Genomic DNA, 22790 nt, shown 5'->3' with positions numbered 1-22790 from the left:
TTTTTATTTGTACAATTTTTTGCTTTTAATTTTGAAATTTTTGTTTCATTTCTAATAATACAAGAAACTTTTGTATAATGTAGTAATTGTATTTCATTCAAGATCCAATATTTTTCTAGATCATTATATCGTTAAGCTTCTGATATCTCTTGAATTGATAGAACAGTCAGTTTGTTTTTCAATTTTATATTTCTTTCAATATTTATAAAAAGAGATGAAATATTATATATTTTTTAAACTTCTGATCTATTTTGTGTATGTTTTTATAGTATAGTTTAGGGTGGTATTCTTTTTGCTTAGGTTTACCTTTATTTCTGATCTCTGAGTAGTCTCTTGGAAGAGTTTTTATTTCCTTATTAGTTTTATCGTTATTTTTACTTTTATTTTTAATTTCTCTTTTTTATTATTTATATTATTGTTATTATTATTATTTTTTGCTTTAATTTGTCTCACTGTTCTTTCAATTGTGATTTCTATTATTTTAATAATAATTAGCTCTTTTTATAATTATTTCTCTGTGTTATTAACATTATTTTTGTTAACAGCATTATGTTATTATTTTATTTTATTTTATGTTAATTTTTTGCTCATTTTTAAAAATGTCTGAGCTTTCTTTATTTGTATTGCTCTTTTGTTAACTATTTGATTTTTCTATTTTGTATTTGAGTTACTCTCCTTGATTTGGGTTTTCTCTCTCCTTGACCACTTGTCTTTCTATCCTTGGTTTTCACTCTACCCTTCGCCCTTTTATTCGTTGAGTCTATTATTTTCATCATTCATGTTCTCTATCTTTCATGCTGAACACAAAATGTGATCCAAAATGTTGATGCAAGAACAGTGGCTCAATTGAATCCAGAGACATTCAATGATTATATGTTTGTTTAATTTCTATCTCAGACATTTAACCATGGTGATGAGTTAAAATTGTTCGTATGGAAAGATGAACTCAATGGGCTAAACATGCCCGACCAACTGGCTCGCTTAATGTCTCCATTAAACCATGAGGAAAGTTTGTCGCTTGCAGATGAGACTAGCAAAATGTCTACAAGCTATTGCAGACGAAAATAGTTTGTGCAAAAGAGCAAGGGTTTTATCTGGAAAGCCTCAGATATCACGATTGGATCCCTGCCCACAAAATCCACACAAGAAAAGAAAGCTACTTGACATTGTACAAGATGGATTTGACAGGGGTTGCCAAAACACATCACTGGGAAATGATATGGAGAGGAAGCAATTACACAGTACATTCTTTTGAGTGAAAGAAATCACTACAATTGAAGGAATCCTGTTATTTATTGATTTGCACAACACCATCTGAGAATATATCCTTTCTCCCACATGAAATTGCCCAAAACATTCCTTCAAATAGTCAACAAGTGTTGGGCTTAGTTGATGTAGATACGGCTCTGATACCACTAATGAAGGTACGCTCTGCAACCACTTGATGAAAGTACACTCTAATACCACTAACAAAGGACCACACCACCCTTACCAACTCACAACCAAGAATGCAACAATATGAAGACAAAGAGATAACAAAATACTTCCCAAGCAATTTTATTAAACCTAAAAATCCAATAGCAATTACAATAACATTTCTCCAAGATCTCTCGAGATCTAATCCAGGCCTAAGCTAGTCCAAATTCACACTTTGGTAGAAACCTCCGAGATCTCAACTTCTGCTCGCAAGCCACCAAGCAACCTCCTTGTTTCTAAACTGCAGTCACTAGCTCTTCTCCAACTTTATCCAAGATCCAAGTGTAAACTGCCTCACATTCGGCGCTCTGTCTACACACTCACAAGTCCATCACAATCCTGCTGTAAACTGCCTCACATTCGGCGCTTTGTCGACAGACTCAAGAAAACTCACTCTTCACTTTCTCCTCTCTTTCGCACCTTGAAGCCTTCCAAGCTTTCCAACTTTCACACATTCAAGCTTTTCCTTCCAAAGCTTTCACCTTCTCGAGCTTCTCTTTCTCGAGCTTCTACTCCTCAAGCTTCCACTTCTCAAGCTTCTACTCCTCGAGCTTGATTAGAAATGCTCATATGCCTTGCTTAAATAGGCACTTACCATCCTATGCATGACTTATCCACAAGCTTCTAAAATTCCTCCACAACCTTCTACAACTTCCACAACCTTCTACAATATCCACAACTTTCTACAATATTCATAACTTTCTAGAATTCTACCCACACACCTCGATAAATGGAATGACAACCATTTATTTTTTTATTTTTTTCTATTATGCCACCCATGCACCTCGAAAGTAAAAATCCTCTTTTTCTTTCTTTTCTCCTTTTTCTCCTTTTTTTTTTTTTATTATTTCTCCTCTAACTTTCGTCACTTTCTCTCTCCTCCAGATTTTTTTTTTTTTTTTCAATTTTTTTTTTTTTTCCAATAATTTTTTTTTTTTTTCAATAATTTTCCATGCAAGATGCTCCTGCATCATTAGTAGAGGCCTTTCAAATTCCATGCACTGGATCAGAGCTTGTACTAAAGAAAATGGCTTCTAACTCTTAAGGTATGTGAAGCATCTCCTCCTTCCATACAGACCAAAAGATGTGTTATTACTATAGAGTCCATAGCAGAGTTTGTATCCATTGTAATTGGCGGGTGCGATGTTGGATTAGTGGAGGTAGTTGCTCCCATTCACACACAATAAAAGGTGCAAAACTCGTATGGTTTCCTCATACCAGCACGTGGCTTGTCACTCAATCGTGTTTCCTTTTAAAGTGGAATTGAGCAGAGTATGGTTGTTCAATGTCATACGGATACTAAAACCGTGTCCTTCTGAAAATCAAGCTCTAATTAACCTCAAAATAAAACCAGGAAAGGATGAATTTAGTTAAGTGATAATATTATCTCATTTGAATAGAGGAGCTCGATAATCGTGTGGTATAGAATCACAAGACTAACGATGAGATTGGCTTCTTACATGTCTTATAAGTACAGTGCTATTATTCTGGTCATGAAGATTCAAATCTCAATAGAATCTTATTCTGTAAGTGTTTGGTCTGGAAATAAGGAATTCTATTTGTGACCTCACTATTCCTGTTCTATCAAAAGCATTTGAGCTGAAAAAACTTGTGTTATATGATTTTAGAGAAATCGTTCTCCATTAAAATAAAAATAAACTATATTATTTTAAATCATGCCATCCTCCATTAAAAAGTTATAAATTCATTTCGAACAAAAGTCTAAGACTAGACTTACAGAGTGACTGTCAATTTCAACTCACGAGTTGTTGTGTTTTTAGATTTCTTGAGAAGGTTTTGAATTGATTCTACAATTACAGGGTGTCATATTCATAATCTACTTTGGCAGGAAACATGCCAAGTGATCAGGTTGCCATAATCTTTCTTTGCATTGGCCTGTTCATTGTTTTCTTTGATTCCTATATCTATTTTATGAGTTTGTATGGCAATTATTACTTTTGTGTATAAGGATGAATAAAGGAATGAAAGTATTTTAGTGAAGCTTATAAAATCAAATTAAATATAATTATTTATTAATATAGAATTACCTATAACTAAAATAAGATACTTTGAAATATTATTTTAATAAAATTTAAAAATAGATTATAAAATTGGTGGGATTTTAAGTTGGTCATTATTCCAAATATAAATTTTCTCTATGAACACAAATTTCTTTCAATGCATTTCAAAATTTCAATATTATTTATAGGCTTACATAAATTTGAACTTCATCTGTTCAAATTGAAAGTTTATTTATTCGCGTGCTAGAAATTTTAAAGCTTTTTATGTCAGCCCTCCAACATTGATTGCCATTTAAAACCAGATGAAATCCACCATCTTTGAAATCTGACATTGTCCAATGATTTTTCTTTGGCAAATAGGATACTTCTCTGCTCTTGTTGGGATTAATGACATTGCCAGTTTTGAGCAGCTTGTATGGAAGGCATATGATAGGGCTCTGCCAGAGTAAATATGCGTTTTAGTTGCCTCCTGTTCATAATTAAATTGCATAGCGTTTGTAATGCTTGAGTTAAAAATTGTGATATCCAATATATGAATTGGGAAAAGCAAAAGAACATCTTCCAGTTGACAGACTGCTGTTGTGCTTCACCCCTGTGAGCATCACCTAGATCCAATGAGTGCTAAGTGTTCCATTTATTCTTATGAGAGATGGATTCATGTTGAATCACTACTCATGAAACATGGGTCAATGAGTTTGACTCAAAATCACACAGTTAAATCCTGATAGCAATATCACAATTTGACTTGCTGTGGAAATTATCTCCTACTTATCAGCTGTAACGCTGTTATGATGTTTGATGGAAGCCTTTTCTGTTCTCCTTTGTAAAATTCTTATGTAACCTTTAGATTATTTCAATAATAATAATAATAAAAGGAAGAAAAACAATCACGTCAACATAATTCTAAAGCTACATGGTTTGGGAAATGTTTGAATAGTGCTTCCATGCTTGAATCAAGGTTATACCAATGAAATCCACCATCGCTGAAATCTGACATTATGCAACATTATTTTTGGCAAGCTGTGGTGCAAGTAGCATATTTCTCTGCACTTGTTGAGGTTAATGACATTGATGTTTTGTAAAGAGCTTATAAAAGGACTCTGCTAACGGTAAAATGCAGCCCAATTGCCTCTTTTAATTATTAAATTGCAGATTTTAATTATCCATTAAATGAATTGGGAAAAATGAAAAGAATATTATGGCAACAAAAGCCACCAATAAAGTATTCTACGCGTGGGAAGCGTCATGGTTGGGAAAAAATGTGCATAGGTAATGCTATGCTTGAATTTAGGCAATCTACTCTTTACATGGTGCAACATTGAACTGCTTACAATGAGAAGGCCGGTCTTTGAGAAGATTGGTTTCTGTCACCCCCTTCCCTGTTCATCTCTCTTGCGGACCCAAAAAAATTGTCAAATCCGTTACAATACATATGCTAACAGTTGTACAATAGAGAACAACTACCTGTTTAATTTTACACATGGACATTTTGCACAAGGAACGAGTCTCATGAAAATTCTCGACTTCCTTGTCTGAATCCTGTAATGAGTTCCCTACAACAAAACCAAATATTTTCAGATCAGGCAACAGAATGAAGTCAGTTCAAAATAACCAAAAATTTGTTAATACTAAGAGACAAATGGGCGCATTTCAAATGCCAGCATTCTAACCAAACAAAATTTACTAACCAATTTAGTTGCTATGTGTTAGATAGATGAAGCAAAGTTTAAAACGCTCTAGCACTATTGTGTACGTGGCAAGCCACTAGCAAAGTCACTATTGGAATATGGACAGAGAATGAAGCTGAAAGAAGTAAACACAAATACTGTCATACAATTCATTCAGTAAGCTATTACGTATACATAGGATTTCCATATCCTATTATTTAGGAAACAATATTCTTAAATAGACTGAATTGTTTTAGCAACTCAACATAAGACCACTAGTCAAACAACCTATTAGACTAACTATGCAACTAATAGATTTAACAAATATGTCAACACTAATAATAGTTTTTCCAAAATCCCCCCCACCCCCAAAGCGTGAGCATGGTAAGAACTTTTACTCCAGCTGCAGCAAGCCCAACTCATTAGGCACGTGATCTTGATTCAAACAGAAGGTGCCTCCCATCAACCTTTTTCACAGAGGCTTACCACAAACCTGGACATGAATAGTAACCCACTAACTGTCCAACTCATGTGGTTTTCTGATCCTCCCACAAACCCTTTCAGGATCCATAAACTGCATTACTGTGATGACCCTAATTGTAATAATTATTTACGGATTAAATGGTTAATAAAAAAGAAATATATTAATTACTAGATAAACCATTTAAAGAGAAATACATTTATTATTAGATAAATAATACTAGCACTTGCAACTTTGAAGGGTGCAAGGTTTATGCTGATAGTTTTGTATATAAAACGATGTCACTGTAGTGCTGACATGGAAAGTTTTCTCATAATATTTTGTGTTCACATTAAAACATTGGCAAGATGGTTTTTATGTTTATTATTCTCTCTTGCTTTTGCGTGGTACCCATTGAATACACCCTGTTAGACTTTTCCTTTATCGAGGTTCGTCCTTTCTTTTCAAGAATTTATCTTCTTCACAAGTTTTGTCAGTATCTTTGCACCCTTTTTCATCCACAGTGTAACTTTATAAACTCTTGGTTATAATGGCTTGTGACTTTATTATCCTCCTCCAAAAGAATGGGTGCAACATCAACATCAACATTGCTAATATTGAAATATAAACTATCGTAGTGGACATGGGAGTATGAAAGTATCTGAGCTATCAAGATTGTAGATTTGGGATACTTGGCCCTTCAAGTGGTGGAGATGAATGTTATTTTGAGTCACCATGGAGGATACATAAATCTCACAATGGTCTAACCAAGTTCCATCTTCTGCCATTTTTTCATAGTATTCTTCAAACTTCATTTTGTCATTCTAAGAAAAGAAATGTTCAAATTCTAAACGATTCTCCATAGTGTACTCCACTACCATGCCATGATACTTTGACTGTTGGTTTTGGACACCTGCAAATTGATTTACTAGGGCTCTAAAAAAACAATTTCCATCTGGTACCATTTGCACCATTCTCATCTACAATCGATTCTCCTGAGCTTTGATTTCTTCTTCACTCTCCTCATTTTCTGCTTCATCCGACGTGACACTTAATTGAGATTTCTCAAGTCTTCTTCTTTGGTGGGCATTTCAGGTTGAGGATGAGATGGTTATGGTAAAAGAGTTCTTTAACACACAATTCATATATATTTTGAGCTCTATAGTATTCACATGCATGTTCATTTAAGTTGAGGCATTGTCACATTCATTATCCATGTCACGAGCTTTTGTGATACACAATGCTCTCAAATAAAATTTTGATCATGTATGTGTAGATTTGATTTGATTTTGAAATGTATTTATATCCATTACATTTGTCTGTCCAATTTAGCAACAATATTTGAGCTAGGGAACAACAAATACACCAAATTTCAATTTACAAGTCATCTTAAGATTTATCACTTCTTTAGGAACATAAACAATTGAGTGAGATTTCATATGTAGAAGTGATATTAGTCTACATTCCTAGTGACAACATAAGCATACTAATCTATCCATGAATATCTGGTATGAATGTTGTCGCTGGTGCCAAAACATACGAGGCATGGTAATAAATGAAGGACTAAGAAAGAAGGATGAAAAATAGTGTGCTAAAGAAAGGATTTTCCCCTAAAACATGTTGACCAAAGCACTTGCCAAATTTCAATTTCTAGCACCAAAATTTAGTGCCGAAGCAAACCACAGAAATCTACTTCAGAAAATGCAAAGCAAAGATTTAGATAAACTAATATATATATATAAATTTAAAATCACTTGAAATTATGATTTTATTTTCTATGATTCACTTATATGTTTATAAAAAAAAATTTAACATCAAGAAACTATTTTTAATGCATTAATACCCAGGCATAAACATTAAAAAGTATTACTATGCTCTTCATCCTCTACGAATTTTTTAACTGGTTTTTATGTTCTAATTAAAAAAATTAGAATACACTTTTCAATTCTATAATTTCCACTAAATATTTGTGTCTTTAATTGATGTATTCATCCTTCCTTCAAATAATCATGATTTATGTGATTATATTGATAAATGGTTAATTATAAATTTTATCTTTCACAATTTCCAATATATATCTGTTTATAAAACTAATTCTAAAAAAATATCTTCAATAACTAATTAAAAAATTTAAACTAAAATAAAAATAATGCCAAGGGTATTCTGCAAAAAAAGTAGGCTAGTATGGTATTAATTCTTTTGAGGATGTCCTTGAAAATGATCAGCTGGGAAAATCTTTGTAGTAGATTTCATATCCCTCACTCTCATAGAAAAAGATATGCTTTTGGGGATGTTAGTATTTGCTCTCACTGTAGGAAACCCGAAAGCATTACCATAGCTTTTTTAATGGTATGTTTCAGGGAAATCTAGGCCAAGTTTGGATTCCAATTAGATCATAATTTCAATTTTAGTAATATTATATCTAGTAAAATTTTGAGCACCATGGATAGTTGCTACTTATTTTGGTCTATTTTATTAGTTGAAATCTAGGTTTGTAACAGAGGATGGAAATTTTTATCTAAAGATTGAGCAGAATCTCAAGGGTTTATTCTATGCACAAACAATTTGATGGAATGTTCAATCAGCCCTCCTCGTATTCTCTCCCACAAATCTGGCATGGATCAATAGATTTAATCTACCCGTATTGCAAAAACATCACTGTACTTAAGGAAAATATACCAAGGTTCTTTTTTCCATAGTAAATCAACCTCATATAAAAGCTCGATCTGGCCAACATCTATTTTTGAGATCTAAGATCTAGCTATACATTTCATTTTTGTAGCTTCAAACATGGAGGAACTATGACATCGAATTTCGTAGATCCATATTATGTAAGAATGGCTTTAACAGGTGATTTCTCTGCAGACATAGGCACAACACTTGCCATGTTTATCCAGCCAATCACAACAGACGACGAAAACAAACCCGAGCACCATTTTTTTGGATTTGCCGGTGTAAGACTGCTTAATTGTCCGAACAATCCGGCTGATGTCTCCCAGGGAGTGAAGCCTATTGGCTTAATTAATAAATAAACCATCAATTAAATCAATAGATCAATACTGATTAAATAGTTAAATAAAATCTTAAATATATAAGAATAAAACATGCGTACACTAAACATAGTGTTAACAAGTACTCACGCACCAAACAAAGTATTAAACATATTAATAATTAAAATATTCTAAGGAGGGGTCATGTCGGATGGCGCATCAATGAAAACATAAACAATGGTTTATGCCAAGTAGCGAATATCTCTCGGTGAAATAGGTCATCAAAGAAATTGGCTGAAATCAGACCACATGGAATCTATGTTCATACATAAATAAAAGAACAAGCAAAAGATACTTTTTAAACAAGAAAAAAAAAACCTTATGTTCATATGTGGGAAGGCACAAAAGGCCATTGTAAAAAATGTTTTAATACCATAATGGTATTTGAGGATATATTGCACTTTAATATATATATATATATATATGAGTAGAATGGATAAAATTAAGAAATATAAATTGGATCATAATAAATGAAATATTATAATATTAGTAAGTAATTATTTATTTCTATTATTATGGGATTTCTATTAGAATATACACAGGCTTGGACCTGTAAACTTTGAGGAAATCCATTGCACATTTGTCATCTAGGCAACTTGGATAACATCTACATATTTCAATCCTAAATTCAAATAATATCATCACTTGATTACTCAAATGACTATTATTGACATTATAGTTCAATTAGGTATCATCTATAATAGTAGTCCCAAAACGGGGACATTACAATTACATTAACGCTTTTGTTCATCACACTATTTTACACTAGGGAAGTTATATTGGAATGAACATTCATATTGCAAATGGGAATGGTACATAGGTTATATTCCCCCTCCCCCCCAGCCCCCTAGAATGTGAATTTCCTTTTATTCACACAACCATGAACACTGAAAAACAAATAATAAACATATTGCATACTAGAAAAAAGCCCACCAAATGGATGAGAGGCTCCATCATTGGTGGCCGATGAGAGGACATTGATTCTTCATCACTAGGACATCATTAGCTCCAGAGATGCCATCATACTACAAGCTGATTGAGAGCGGAGGACACAACAAAACCTCAATGCACACAAAAAGGTCATGGGCTTGCTCTCAACACAAGCCCATGGATAAATTAGAGGGCCTGACCTATATCAACACAAATTCTAAAACTCGGAAGCTGCAAAAGTAATATTCACAATTGGATGATTTCAAAATAGCTGCTACCATCGGGCAAATGAACTCTATACATGAAAGAAATACACCCCACAAGAGTAGAAAAATTTCTGCTCCGATACCATATTGGAATATGGACAAAGAAAGATGCTGAAAGAATCAAACACAAATAGTGTTGTACATTGCAATTCAATCAGTAAGCTATTACATATATATAGGATTTTCATATCCTATTATTTAGGAAACAATATTCCTAAAAAGACGAGTTGTTCTAACAACTTCAACAATCTATAAACAAACTATGCAACTAATAACTTTAACAAATATGAACACTAACAATAGCTTTCCCAATAGTCACGAGAATTACTTCCAATACAATTTTATGAGTCAGGCCCATTGTGGTTCGGTTTTGGCATGAAAAATATTAGAAAAATGACAACTACTTCACTCTTGATGAAAGTAAAGATAACCTTATTATAGGACATTCCCAAAGAAAAATGTGCTAATCCTCAATACGGTGGATCATAAGATCCTTTAATAAGAGGCAAAGTCACTTCAACTTCCCTTGAAAGAATTATATTTGAGACAATTTAGACAAATACCATCTTACGTTTATTTAAATTCATGATTACAATGAAAAGGACATAAGATAATAGAAAATGTTTGAGCATATATTCCAACACTCTTTTAGGAATTAGGAGAATTTCTAAAAGTATCACAATCCTAGGTACTGAAACACGGGGACGGGTTTCCTCCCCAAAGCCCCACATTTCTCGGATGTCCTAGTACAACGATGGGGTGCCCCTTGCCATCTTGCCAACCCCACTTGGTGTCTGAAGATGACGAAGATGGCCAAAAGTCTCTAAGATGACAAGGAGTCCCTTGCTCATCTCCAAGGGTTTTTAACTTACTTTTCTCCATATTTTCAAGCAAATCATATATATATATATATAACTAATTGAAGGACATTTTCAGATTTTTTGCAAACCTAATATGGGAAATTATATATTATTGTTGATTATGCTAGCTACCCTAAATAAAAATCAGAACAGGGGTTTCTTCATCAGTGTTTCCATGCTTATTGCTACTGTTATATTTATCCAATAATCATTATCCAATTCCGTTCTCGTATATCGTTAATTTCAATGTATTAGGGTTTCATATAATCGTAGGTGTGTGACAATACATATTTGACACATAATTCATAGCTTAATATTTAGCATTTGCAATTTTAAAAAATAGCTGAAGTGTATTTGAAATGTAATTCTTATACACCTTTTCATAACCAGATTTTAATGTACTATATGTATATCAGCACCACCCTCACCCTGCCCCATCCCCACCAACCCACCTCCATCGCTCCCCCCATCCCCAAAACACACCCCGCTGTCCCCCATCCCTAAAGAATGGTGGAACACCGTGAAACAACTTGTTCAAGAATAATATACTAGGATATTTACTACAAATACTTAAAACTAATATGCTACTTAAAGGGGGGCAACTTCCTAAGCCACTTAAAGGGGGATACCTTCAATAGTCTACAATAATAGCTTGATACTCCACATGATTATAATAATTGACCTATTTGAGAGTTAGCCACAAACCCACTGCTCATAACCATAGTTCCAGGACTCAAACTCAGCTATGACTTAGTAGGTCGACTTGACTAGTTACTCGTCTATTGCTGTTTTTATGAGAATCGCTGCAAATGTAATGGCACTGACTATGTGGTATGTAATTTTCAAATGCAACAATCTATCTTACATTTGTATGAGAATGAGGTAAGAAGAAAAACATGTCCCACGTCTAATCAGTATTGTGAGATTAATATAATAACAATTGATTATGTAAACTATATATATCTATATATATATACTATATCTTGCATAAGATATATATCTTCAATAGTCTCATAGTAATCACCGATTCCAACAGTTAATCACAAATCAAACTTCTTTTACAATTTACTGATAGTATTTCATGCTTACCTATAACTAAATTATCGGTTAACTAAGCATTAGACATCCATAAAACATTCAAACAAATTAAACACCAGTATTTATGATGCAAGGAAGGAGATGAATAGCTAGGGGCAGAGGCACACCTAACTATCCAATCACCTTGGTTGAGTAAACACAACGGAAACAAAAAATATAGAGAACAACATCAAGGACAGAAGGAACAACAATACTTTATTGATTCATCCAATTATCAGCACACATGCCCAGCTGTAAGGCCTTCTGGGTTACGACCAATAAGATTTACAGAATTCTAGACTTAGAATTTTCACAGGTCCTTATTTTGGACTTCCAGCTCCATCAACTTCACTCTCCCATCCAGACTCTCTAAGTGATCTTCAAATGCCTAACCTAAACCTAAACACCCCTATTTATGCTTGTCAAAATGGCTTACAGAAGATTCTAGATCATTACATAATAGAAGGCCGACCTTAAAATAGTCTACACATATCCCAAGACAAGATTTTAACACTAAATTCACAATCCAAATTAAATCCACAAGTCAGCTCAAACTAAGAACCAATCACAGACAAACTCGGTCAAAGAATGAAGTGAGCATCAGCAAATATCAAGTTCACTTGGCCACATGAACAGTTGGCCAACACTGGACAGCTCTACACATACAAAAATACTTGGCCAAGAGAGGACAACTCGACACATACAAGAACTCGGCCAACACTGGACAACTCAACACATACAGGAACTCAACAATGATTGCAACTCGGCAACAACTAGAACTCAGCACTAACAGGTAGAATGAACAAAATGAGCCAGATTACAAGGCAACCCAAGATGCTCCTACATCAGACAACTAGGGTTGAAATAAACGATTCTCCTGAATCATGCAAGTGTCACAACCTAAGATGAATCCAACTCAGATTGAGAAATCTATGTAGCATCTTCAACTGGTTTGTTCTTCCACTTCACCAAATATTGATAGTAATCTTTTCCTCTTGTGCTTTTACCAATTTTATGATCAAATATCTATTCAACCTCTTCAATCTACTTCTTAGGATAATCATCTGGCGTAACAACTTCATCACCTGACTCATGATACTTATACAAATCAGCAACATTGAATATAGGAGATGTATGCATGTTATCAGGCAACTCAACTTCATAAACATTACCACTATCAAACTTCCTCAAGATCTTACAAGGTCTAAACTTCTTCATTTTCAGCTTACTATATGTTCCAACAAGAAATCTATCTCTCTTCAAATGAGCCATCACCTTATCACTAACTTCAAAAACATAATGTCTCCTAAACTTATCAGCATTCTACTTCTACTTTTGATTACTTTGTTCCAACCTCAACTTCACTTCCTCATACAAAGACTTCATAAAATCAGCAAATTCTTCCCCTTCAACACTTCTCTTCTCTTTACCAATAACATCCCTCAAATCTAATAGTCCTCTAGGCTGCATTCCAGTAACAATATCAAAAGGTGTTTTTCTTGTACTCCTATTCATAGAATTATTATATGCAAACTCATCTTGTACCAATACCATATCCCAATTACTCAGCTTATCTCCAACTAAACATCTCAACAAATTACCCAAGCTTCTCTTCACAACCTTTGTTTGTCCATCTATCTGTGGATGGAATGTAGAACTAAACTTTAACTCACTATCCATCTTTCTCCACAAAGTCTTCTAAAAATAACCAACAAACTATCTGTCTCTGTCAGAAATAATACTTCTTGGTAATCCATGCAATCTAACAATCTTTTTGACAAAAATCTCAGCAACATGCACAACATTTGATGTCTTCTTATATGGTATGAAATGTGTCATTTTAGAAAATCTATCCACAACAAAAAATATGGAATCATACCCTCTTGCTGTCTTAGGTAATCCAAGGACAAAATCCATACTGATGTTACTCTAAGGTTTCTGAGGAACAGAAATAGTTGTATATACTATAGTATTCTAATTTATTCTTTTTGCAACTTGACAAATTCCACAACTCCTCACAAACTTCTGAACATCCTTATACATATGTGGCCAATAATACTTATCCTTAAGCAAACTCAATGCTTAATCAATTCCAAAATGTCCAGCCAAACCAGCACAATGCTTTTCCTTAATCAAATTAACTCTCATAGAACTTCTTGGTATACATAACCAAATTCCTTTGAACAATATACCTTCTTGAATAAAATACTCATCATACTTAAAAAATCTATGTAGCATCTTCAACTGGTATGTTCTTCCACTTCACCAAATACTCATGGTAATATTTTCCTCTTGTGCTTTTACCAACTCTCTGATCCAATATCTATTCAACCTTTTCAATATGCTTCTTGGGATAATCATCTCATACAACAACTTCATCATCTAACTCATGATACTTATATAGATCAACAACATTGAATATAGGAGATATATCCATGTCATTAGGTAACTCAACTTCATAAGCATTACTACCATCAAACTTCCTTAGAATTCTACAAGGTTCAAACTTCTTCATCTTCAACTTACTGTATGTTCCAATAGGAAATCTTTTTTCCTTCAAATGAACCATCACCTCATCACCAACTTCAAAGACATGATGTCTCCTAGAATTATCAGCATTCTCCTTATACTTCTAATTAATTTGTTCCAACTTCAACTTCACTTCCTCATGCAAAGACTTCATAAAACCAGCAAATTTTTCCCCTTCAGCACTTTTCTTCTCTTCACCAGCAACATCCCTCAAATTTGATATTCCTCTAGGATGCATTCCAATAACAAACTCAAAAGGTGTTTTTCCTGTACTCCTATTCACAGAATTATTATATGCAAACTCAACGTGTGCCAATACCATATCCCAATTTCTCAGCTTATCTCCAACTAAACATCTCAACAAATTACCCAAGCTTCTATTTACAACCTCTGTTTGTGGATGGAATGTAGAACTAAATCTCAACTCAGTACCCATCTTCTTCCACAAAGTCCTCCAAAAATAACGAACAAACTTATTGTCTCTGTCAAAAATAATACTTTTTGGTAATCCATGCAATCTAACAATCTTTTTGAAGAAAATCTCAACCATATGCACAACATCTGATGTCTTCTTACATTGTATGAAATGTGTCATTTTAGAAAATCTATCCACAACAACAAATATGGAATCATGCCCTCTTATTATCTTAGGTAATGCAAGAACAAAATCCATACTATTATCACTCCAAGGTTTCTCAGAAACAAAAATTGGTGTACACAATCCAGTATTCTGACTTACTCCTTTTTCTAACTTGACAAATTCCACAACTCCTTACAAACTTATGAACATCCTTATACATCTATGGCCAATAATACTTATCCTTCAGCAAACTCAATATCTTATCAATTCCAAAATGTCCAGCCAATCCACCACAATGCTTTTCCTTAATCAAATTAACTCTCATAAAACTTCTTGGCGTACATAACTAAATTCCTTTGAACAACATACCTTTTTTAATGAAAAACTCATCATACTTACTCATGTGATCTGATAGATTTGGTGCTCTACACTCTCTCCACGCCTCAAAAAAATCACGGTCAGTATCATACAATTCCTTCATTTCATCAAAACCAAGAACTTCAACCTTCATTTGGGTCAACAAAGAACATCTTCTGCTCAATGCCTCAAAAACTCGATTAGTTTCTCCACTCTTATGCTTGATCAAAAATGTGAAACTCTACAATTACTCAACCCACTTCATATGTCTTTGATTCAACTTATGTTGACTTCCCAAATACTGTAAGGCTTTATGATCAATATACAACATAAACTCCTTAGGAATCAACTAATGTCTCCACTTCTTCAAGGCTTAAAAAATAGCATAAAACTCTTGATCATACACAAAATACTTCCTTTTAACATCATTCCACTTCTCACTAAAAAAAAGCAACAAGTTTACCTTCTTGACTCAACATAGCCCCTATTGCACTATCACTTTTATCACATTCAACTTGAAATACCTTATTGAAATCAGGCAAAGTCAATACAGGTAACTCAACAACCTTTTGTTTCAAAGTCTGAAAACTCTTGTCACCTCCATGTGTCCACTTGAAATCCTTTTTGTCTCCTCATTGTCTCAGTCATAACATTACAAACAAAACTAAAATTCTTTATAAACTTTCTGTAAAAACTAGCCAACCATGCAACGATCTTACATCACCTACATTTTCAGGGGTAGGCCATTCCAAAATTGCTTTAACCTTCTCAAGATCCATTCTCAAACCATCAACTGAAATTACAAAACCCAAATACACAATCTCCTCATGCATAAAGGAACACTTTTTCAAATTAATCAACAACTTCTTTTTCAATCTCTGTAGTACTTGTCTAACATGCTCAAGATGTTCTTTCATAGTCTTACTGAATATCTGAATATCATCCAAATAAACAATCAGAAACTTACCCAAAAATCTTGAGATCTTCATTCATCAACCTCATGAAAGTACTAGGTGCATTAGTCAAACCAAAAGGCATAACCAACCATTCATACAAAACATCTTTTGTCTTAAAGGTAGTCTTTCATTCATCACCTTATTTGATTTTGATCTAATGATAACTAGTCTTCAAATCAGTCTTAGTAAAATACTTTGCTCCACTCAAACAATCCATTATGTCATCCATTCTCGACATAGGAAACCTATATTCCACTGCAATCTTGTTAATAGTTCTAGAATCAGTACACATTCTCCATTCTTCTTAGGTGCCATACAACAAGTACATCACATGGACTCAAGCTTTCTCATATCAAACTTTTCTGCAACTCTTGCACTTGTCTATTAAGTTATTTATTTTTTGTAGGTGTCAACTTATATGGTTCTTTATTCGGCAAACTAGCTCCAAGAATCAAATCTATACAATGACTTATACTCCTTATTGGTGGTAAACCATCAGGTATATCTTTAGCAACAATCTCTTAATACTCATTCAGCAAGCTTTCAATTTCTCCATGGCACTCTGCTAACAATACCAATTTTTGTTGTCACTAAGCCTCTACCATTTTTTGCTACTCAGTCTCTATCTACCGCTCGGTCAATACTATACTTTCTCATTTGGCCATTACTACCATAATTTGGCCATCTAGAAATTATAGCAAAACAAACATGGTTCTTTTTTATTTCCTTCTCAAATTGTTTTTCATTGACCATGCAAATTCTTACAATAGTACAATTGATCTCATCAGGAGACTCAATCAAAGGCATCAATGTATCCGTAACTCCATTCGTCCAACTAGTATATTGATTCAATCTTCCATCGTACACAACATGTTTATCATATTGCCAAGGTCTACCCAACAAAATATGACAAGCCATAGGCATAATATCACACAGAACTTCCTCAAAGTAAGATCCAACCTTTAATTTCACAACACATTGTTCACTTACCAATATCTTATGCTCATCCTTGATCCATGAAACATGATAGGGTTTAGGCAATTTCAGCCTCTGGAACTGCAACTTTGTAACCAGCTCCTCTGATGTCAAATTTGTTGAACTTTCACTGTCAAAGATCACTTTGCAACATTTCCCAGCTATCCTACATTTGGTCTTGAAAAGATTTTATGAATAGGTTTTTTATCCTCAAATTTCTCACTGCACAGAGTTCTTCTCATGATCAAATTTTCTCCAACCTCAGGATCACTCTGAGGGTGCAAAGATTCACCTTGTATCATACATTCCTGCTACCAATTTCATTTTCACCAGAGTATCCACATCAAGGGATCTATGCCCTTCTTTGCCACATCTAAAACAATTACCACGAAAACCACCTCTAGGATAAGAATTACCACCTTTTCATTCGGTCTTGCCTTTATCATCACTTTTCCACACAAATTTGTCCTTGCACAAAATTGTCAAATCTACCACCTTCTCCATAAGATCTGCCTCTACCTCTCTAGAATCTACCATCTCTACCTCTCTATCTTTGTTCATGCTTCTTTGTCAAGATCTCCTCAACCTTCAAGGCATATTGATATGCTTCCTCTACAATTTCCAATTTCACAAAACTTATCTCATCTTGAATTCCAGATCTCAATCCATTTAGATACCCTACAACTTTCTCAACCTCATCATCCACATGTCCAAATCTTATGTCTAATCTATAGAATTTCTCAGTATACTCTTTCACATTCATGTCCTTCCCGCCTCAAATTTTGCATTTTCCTCAACAAGCTAACTTGGTAATCAACAAAAAGGAACTTCTTTTTCACTTTGTTCACCATTTTCAACCAGGTCATGATCTTCTCTTTTCCTCTTTTCTGTCGATCAGTTTGCAAATGCTCCCACCATAGTGAGGCATGACCTTTCAACCTAGCGACTGCAATCTTTACCTTCCTATTATCAGGAGTATCTTCAAATTCAAATAACTTCTCCATATCAGAGATGCAATCCAACATAGCATTGGTGTCCAATTTTCCATCATAAGGAACAAATTCCATAGCATGCTTTGAATGTTCCCTAGATAACACTCTAAACAATCTTTCATCCTAATCTTCTTCAAGTTCCGAATTAGGGTTTGGTGTCATTTCTTCATCATCACTTACATCATCGAGAAGTGCTCCTCTCCTTTGGGTTGTGTCCACAACATCTAATCTAGCTACAATTTATCCCAACATGTCCATGATAGCAGTGCCAACATTTCCTCTACCTCGAACCCTCTTGACAAACAGATTCTTGCAAGATTGTAACCCTTTACAAGTTATAGGTCAAATCTGCAGATCTGCCACCCTACAACCAAATCCAACTTAGGGTTCTACATGATCCAATATCCTCAAGGACGAACCTCAAGCTCTGATACCACCCAACGCAAGGTGGTTGGATAGTTAGGTGTGCCTTTGGCCCTAGCTATTCATCTCCCTCCTTGCGACAACTTATCTCATGGAAACCCGATTAGGGTGAAAACCACGATGTGAGATCGATGCTCAGAAATAGTTGTACTCATCTAGAATACGCTCTGTTAAGAGCTTGCCCGATTAAAGGTTACAAAAATATTGTTAGGTGCGACCTGAGACCTATTAAAGTCTTTACCCTGTTAGGAGTAACCTGATTAGAGGATTTAGACACTCTACTCTAAGAATGCCACCCTATTAAAGGATTTACAATAGACCTGTTAGGATCACGGGATTAGGGATTTTACCATCACAATTGTTATTGAGCAATAAAAGACAATGATCTGTAGGTTGCAATAGCTTGCTAATTCAAATCCATTTTAGTTCCATAACACAATAACACATCATTACAATCCTTTGATCAAATTTGTACCTTTTCTATGACCACAACAATTCCTCTATACTGTTGATAGTCTTCACTGTTCACTACCATCCTTCCTCTTCATCACGATACTAAACTCCTTTCTTTTCCTTTATGTTATTACAATCATAAACCCTAAACCTCGATCCAACTATCAAAACTTCATCATCAAATTTGTTCTTGCAAATTCCATCATCTTCATAAGTCATTTTTGACCTTGTAGAAACTTCTTGAGCAATTCTTGTTGCCCTTTTTATCTCAATTTCAATGTCATCACCTGCTCCTTGAATTATGCTTGAATCGTCTTGTTTTCTCTGTTCTAATTAATATTTGTCCTATTTTTACTCGTTGCTTTCCTATAAGCTTCCATTGTTTCCAATAGGCATCATTTGTTCTATAAGATTCTACTCCAAGATCTCTGATAAGTCCTTGTCTTTCTTATAGTTGTTCTCTTAGTTGTTACCAGTTACAATCTATTCTCAAAACTCTTTTCTACACTTCTTTACTTAACCCTAGACTATTATCTATTCTTATCCTCTTTACTATATGCTTGTCTATCTTCAAATAAACAATCAAACCATTAACTATCTATCACCGCCTATTACAATTGTTAACTGATAAGGTCCTTATCGACATAATTGTGTTCTTTTCTCAATATTTCTGCAATTCCTTTTCTAAAGATATGGTAACAAGTCAAAACAATATGTCAAGTAGTTTTACATCAATGACAAATAGTATAACTGATATCATGTTTATCAATCATGTGCTAATCATCAACAACTTCAACAGCGACCAATCTTTACTATTTTGTCCTTGTGTTGTTCCTTCTCTTATCTAGACCGCTCCCACATGGAATAGTCCATCTATACATGAATTCATGTTTAAGATATTTTGTTTAAGTATTATGAGTTGATGCATGCTGCATATTTTTCGTAATTAATATCTAATAGGGGTAGGAGCCCCTGTCTACCTCTTAGATATTCAAAGCTTTCCTTAGGTAGCGGTTTAGTAAATATATCAACTTGTTCTTTTGTAGGTATGTATTCCAATCTAGCTTCCTTATCCTGTACTTGTTCTCTCGAAAAATCATGATACTTGATAGATATATGTTTTGTCTTGGAGTGTATTACCGAATTCTTTGATATATTAATTGCACTTGGACTGTCACAATGTATCACAACAAGTTCCTCAACATTCTCATGTATTCCTTCAAGTATTTGCTTTATCCATAACACTTTCTAACAATTAATGGCTCATGCTACATATTCAACTTCAGCAATAGATTGTGAAATACAATTTTGTGTTTTACTTGTCCATGACACTAGCAGTCATAAACAAGTCTTTCGGATTAGATGAGAATCTAGCAGCAATCCTAACTGCATGTTCAATGTCAGGTCTACTATGAACAACATATTGTAGCTTTCCAATCATTGATTTGCTTTCCAATCTTGAGTCTTTCATTTCAAATTTTTTTCAATATTTCCTTGATGTACTTTGACTAAGTGATATAAATCCCTTTCTTCATTTGTTGGAATTGTAAGCCAATAAGGAACTTTAGTTCACCATTCATGCTCATTTCAAATTATTTCCTCATTTCTTACGCAGATGATTTTCTAAGCTCATCATTTCCTCCAAATATTATATCATCAACAAAAATTTCAGCAATTAAGACTTTATTTTCACTTTCAACTTTTTGATAAACATTACTGTTATCAATGGTTCTTTCAAATCCTATCTTGATTCAATAAGAGTAATCTTTTATACATGCTCTCGGTGCTTGTTTTGATTCATATAATACTTTCTGCAATCAGCAAACTCAATCTTTGCCTTGTTCAGCTTCAAATCTTTCAGGAGGTTGTTCAATATAAACTTCTTCGATACTCCATTTAGAAATAATGACTTAACATCCATTTAAAAAACCTTGAATCCTTTATACGCTGCGTAGGCTAGTAAAATTCTCACTCCTAATCAAGTGCCATAGGTGCAAAACTTTCTCTATAATCAAGTCCTTCTTGAGCATACCCTTTGCAAACTTCTCTTGCTTTATTCCTTATTACTTCACCATTCTCATTAAGTTTGTTCCTGAAAATGCACTTAGTAACTATAACGTTCTTGTCTTTAGGTCGGCATACCAGTGACCATGTGTTATTCTTCTCAATCTAATCGATTTCTTCTTTCATTGCCTACATCCAGTCTTCATTCATTAATGCATCTTTAACTACTCTCGGTTCCATCTACGATAACAAACATGTAGTATCTTTAATTTTCAATTGACTTCTTGTTAATACTCCATCACTCCTGTCCCAATTATATCTAACAAACTATGATATATCCTTATGTTTCTTGGTGTCACAAGTTTTGTATTCTGAATCCATTCTTTTCTTGCACTAGTTTCTCCTTGTTGAGATGTTATCAGTTGTTGTTTTGTTACCGGTAGTTGTGTCGTTATGGGTTGTGCATTATTCATGCATGTTTCTGCATGTTCTAGTTGTGTCTTTTCAAGTGCAAAGTAGATCAGTTCACTGTAGCTTTCTGCTCTATTCGCATTTTTATCTTCATTCCATTCATCAATCATTTCATTTGCACTTTCTATTATCTTGTTCAAACATTTGTAGGTCTTTCTCTTGGTAGAGTATCCCAAGAATATTCCTTTGTCACATTTACTATCAAACTTTCCATTTCTATCATCCTTCTTGATATAACATTTGCTTCCAAAAATTCTTAAGTAACTGACATTAGGTGTTCGACCATACCAGATTTCATAAGGTGTCTTGTTCATTCCTTTCTTGAGTTGTACATGGTTAAGTGTGTCTACTGCAATGCTAACATCTTCTCTCCAAAATTTATGTGCAACTCCTTTTTTACTTAAGAGTGTTTTGGTGCATTCTACTATAGATTTGTTTCTCCTTTCTACGATACCATTCTATTGGGGCGTTCTTGGTGTTGTTAACTGCCCTGTTGATTCCATGTTCTTCACAATATTCGTTGAATTCATTAAAAGTAAATTCACCACCTTTGTCTAAACTAAGAAATTTCAGAGTTCTTCCAGTTTCAGTCTCAACTCTTGCTTTGTACATTTTGAACTTATGCAAAGCATTTGATTTAACTTTTAGAAACATTACTGGCATCATCCTTCAATAGTCATCAACAAACAATATAAAGTATATATCTCCATGATACCTCTCAGGTCCAACGAGTCTACATAAATCTGTATGTACCAGTTCTAAAATATTTTCTATAGAGTATTCCTTGCTTTTGAAAGTTGAACTGGTCATTTTTCCAAATTGACATTCTTTACATATTGTATTATTTGGTTTGTTCAATATCGGTATTCCTCTAACATTTTTCTTTCTTATTATGCATCTCTTACTTTCATGCATCCTAATGATGGATCACTGAGTGTGACCCAAAATGTTGATAATAAAAATATACACACAATCTAATCCAGAAGCTACTGATTGTAAAATTGAATGGATTGTGGAAAATTGATAATACTAGTTTTATATTTCTATTGACCTTTATCAAGTTGTGATATTGCTATCAGGATTTAACTGTGTGATTTTGAGTCAAACTCATTGACCCATGTTTCATGAGTAGTGATTCAATATGAATCCATCTCTCATGAGAATAAATGGAACACTTAGCACTCATTGGATCTAGGTGATGCTCATAGGGGTGAAGCACCGGGACTTCCCAGGAGGTCACCCA

At 34.0% G+C, this 22790-nt stretch overlaps 1 protein-coding gene across 2 annotated transcripts in view; it reads right to left on the bottom strand.

The window, feature by feature from the left end:
• Window positions 1-4746: 4746 nt before the first annotated feature.
• LOC149566559 (AAA-type ATPase family protein) overlaps window positions 4747-22790 on the bottom strand; it is an 85677-nt gene continuing 67633 nt past the window's right edge. For both annotated transcript variants that reach the window (XM_089819864.1, XM_089819865.1), the window contains one exon: window positions 4747-5050. In XM_089819864.1, coding sequence (XP_089675990.1) covers window positions 4958-5050 — 93 coding nt within the window. In that variant the 3' untranslated portion in view covers window positions 4747-4957. The remainder of the gene's footprint in view (window positions 5051-22790) is intronic.

The sequence above is a fragment of the Cupressus sempervirens genome, chromosome 3, assembly GCF_028749045.1.
Source record: "Cupressus sempervirens isolate cs-2001-9-10 chromosome 3, ASM2874904v1, whole genome shotgun sequence".
Classification (NCBI taxonomy): Eukaryota; Viridiplantae; Streptophyta; class Pinopsida; order Cupressales; family Cupressaceae; genus Cupressus; species Cupressus sempervirens.
This window is presented reverse-complemented; position numbering and strand designations above follow the sequence as displayed.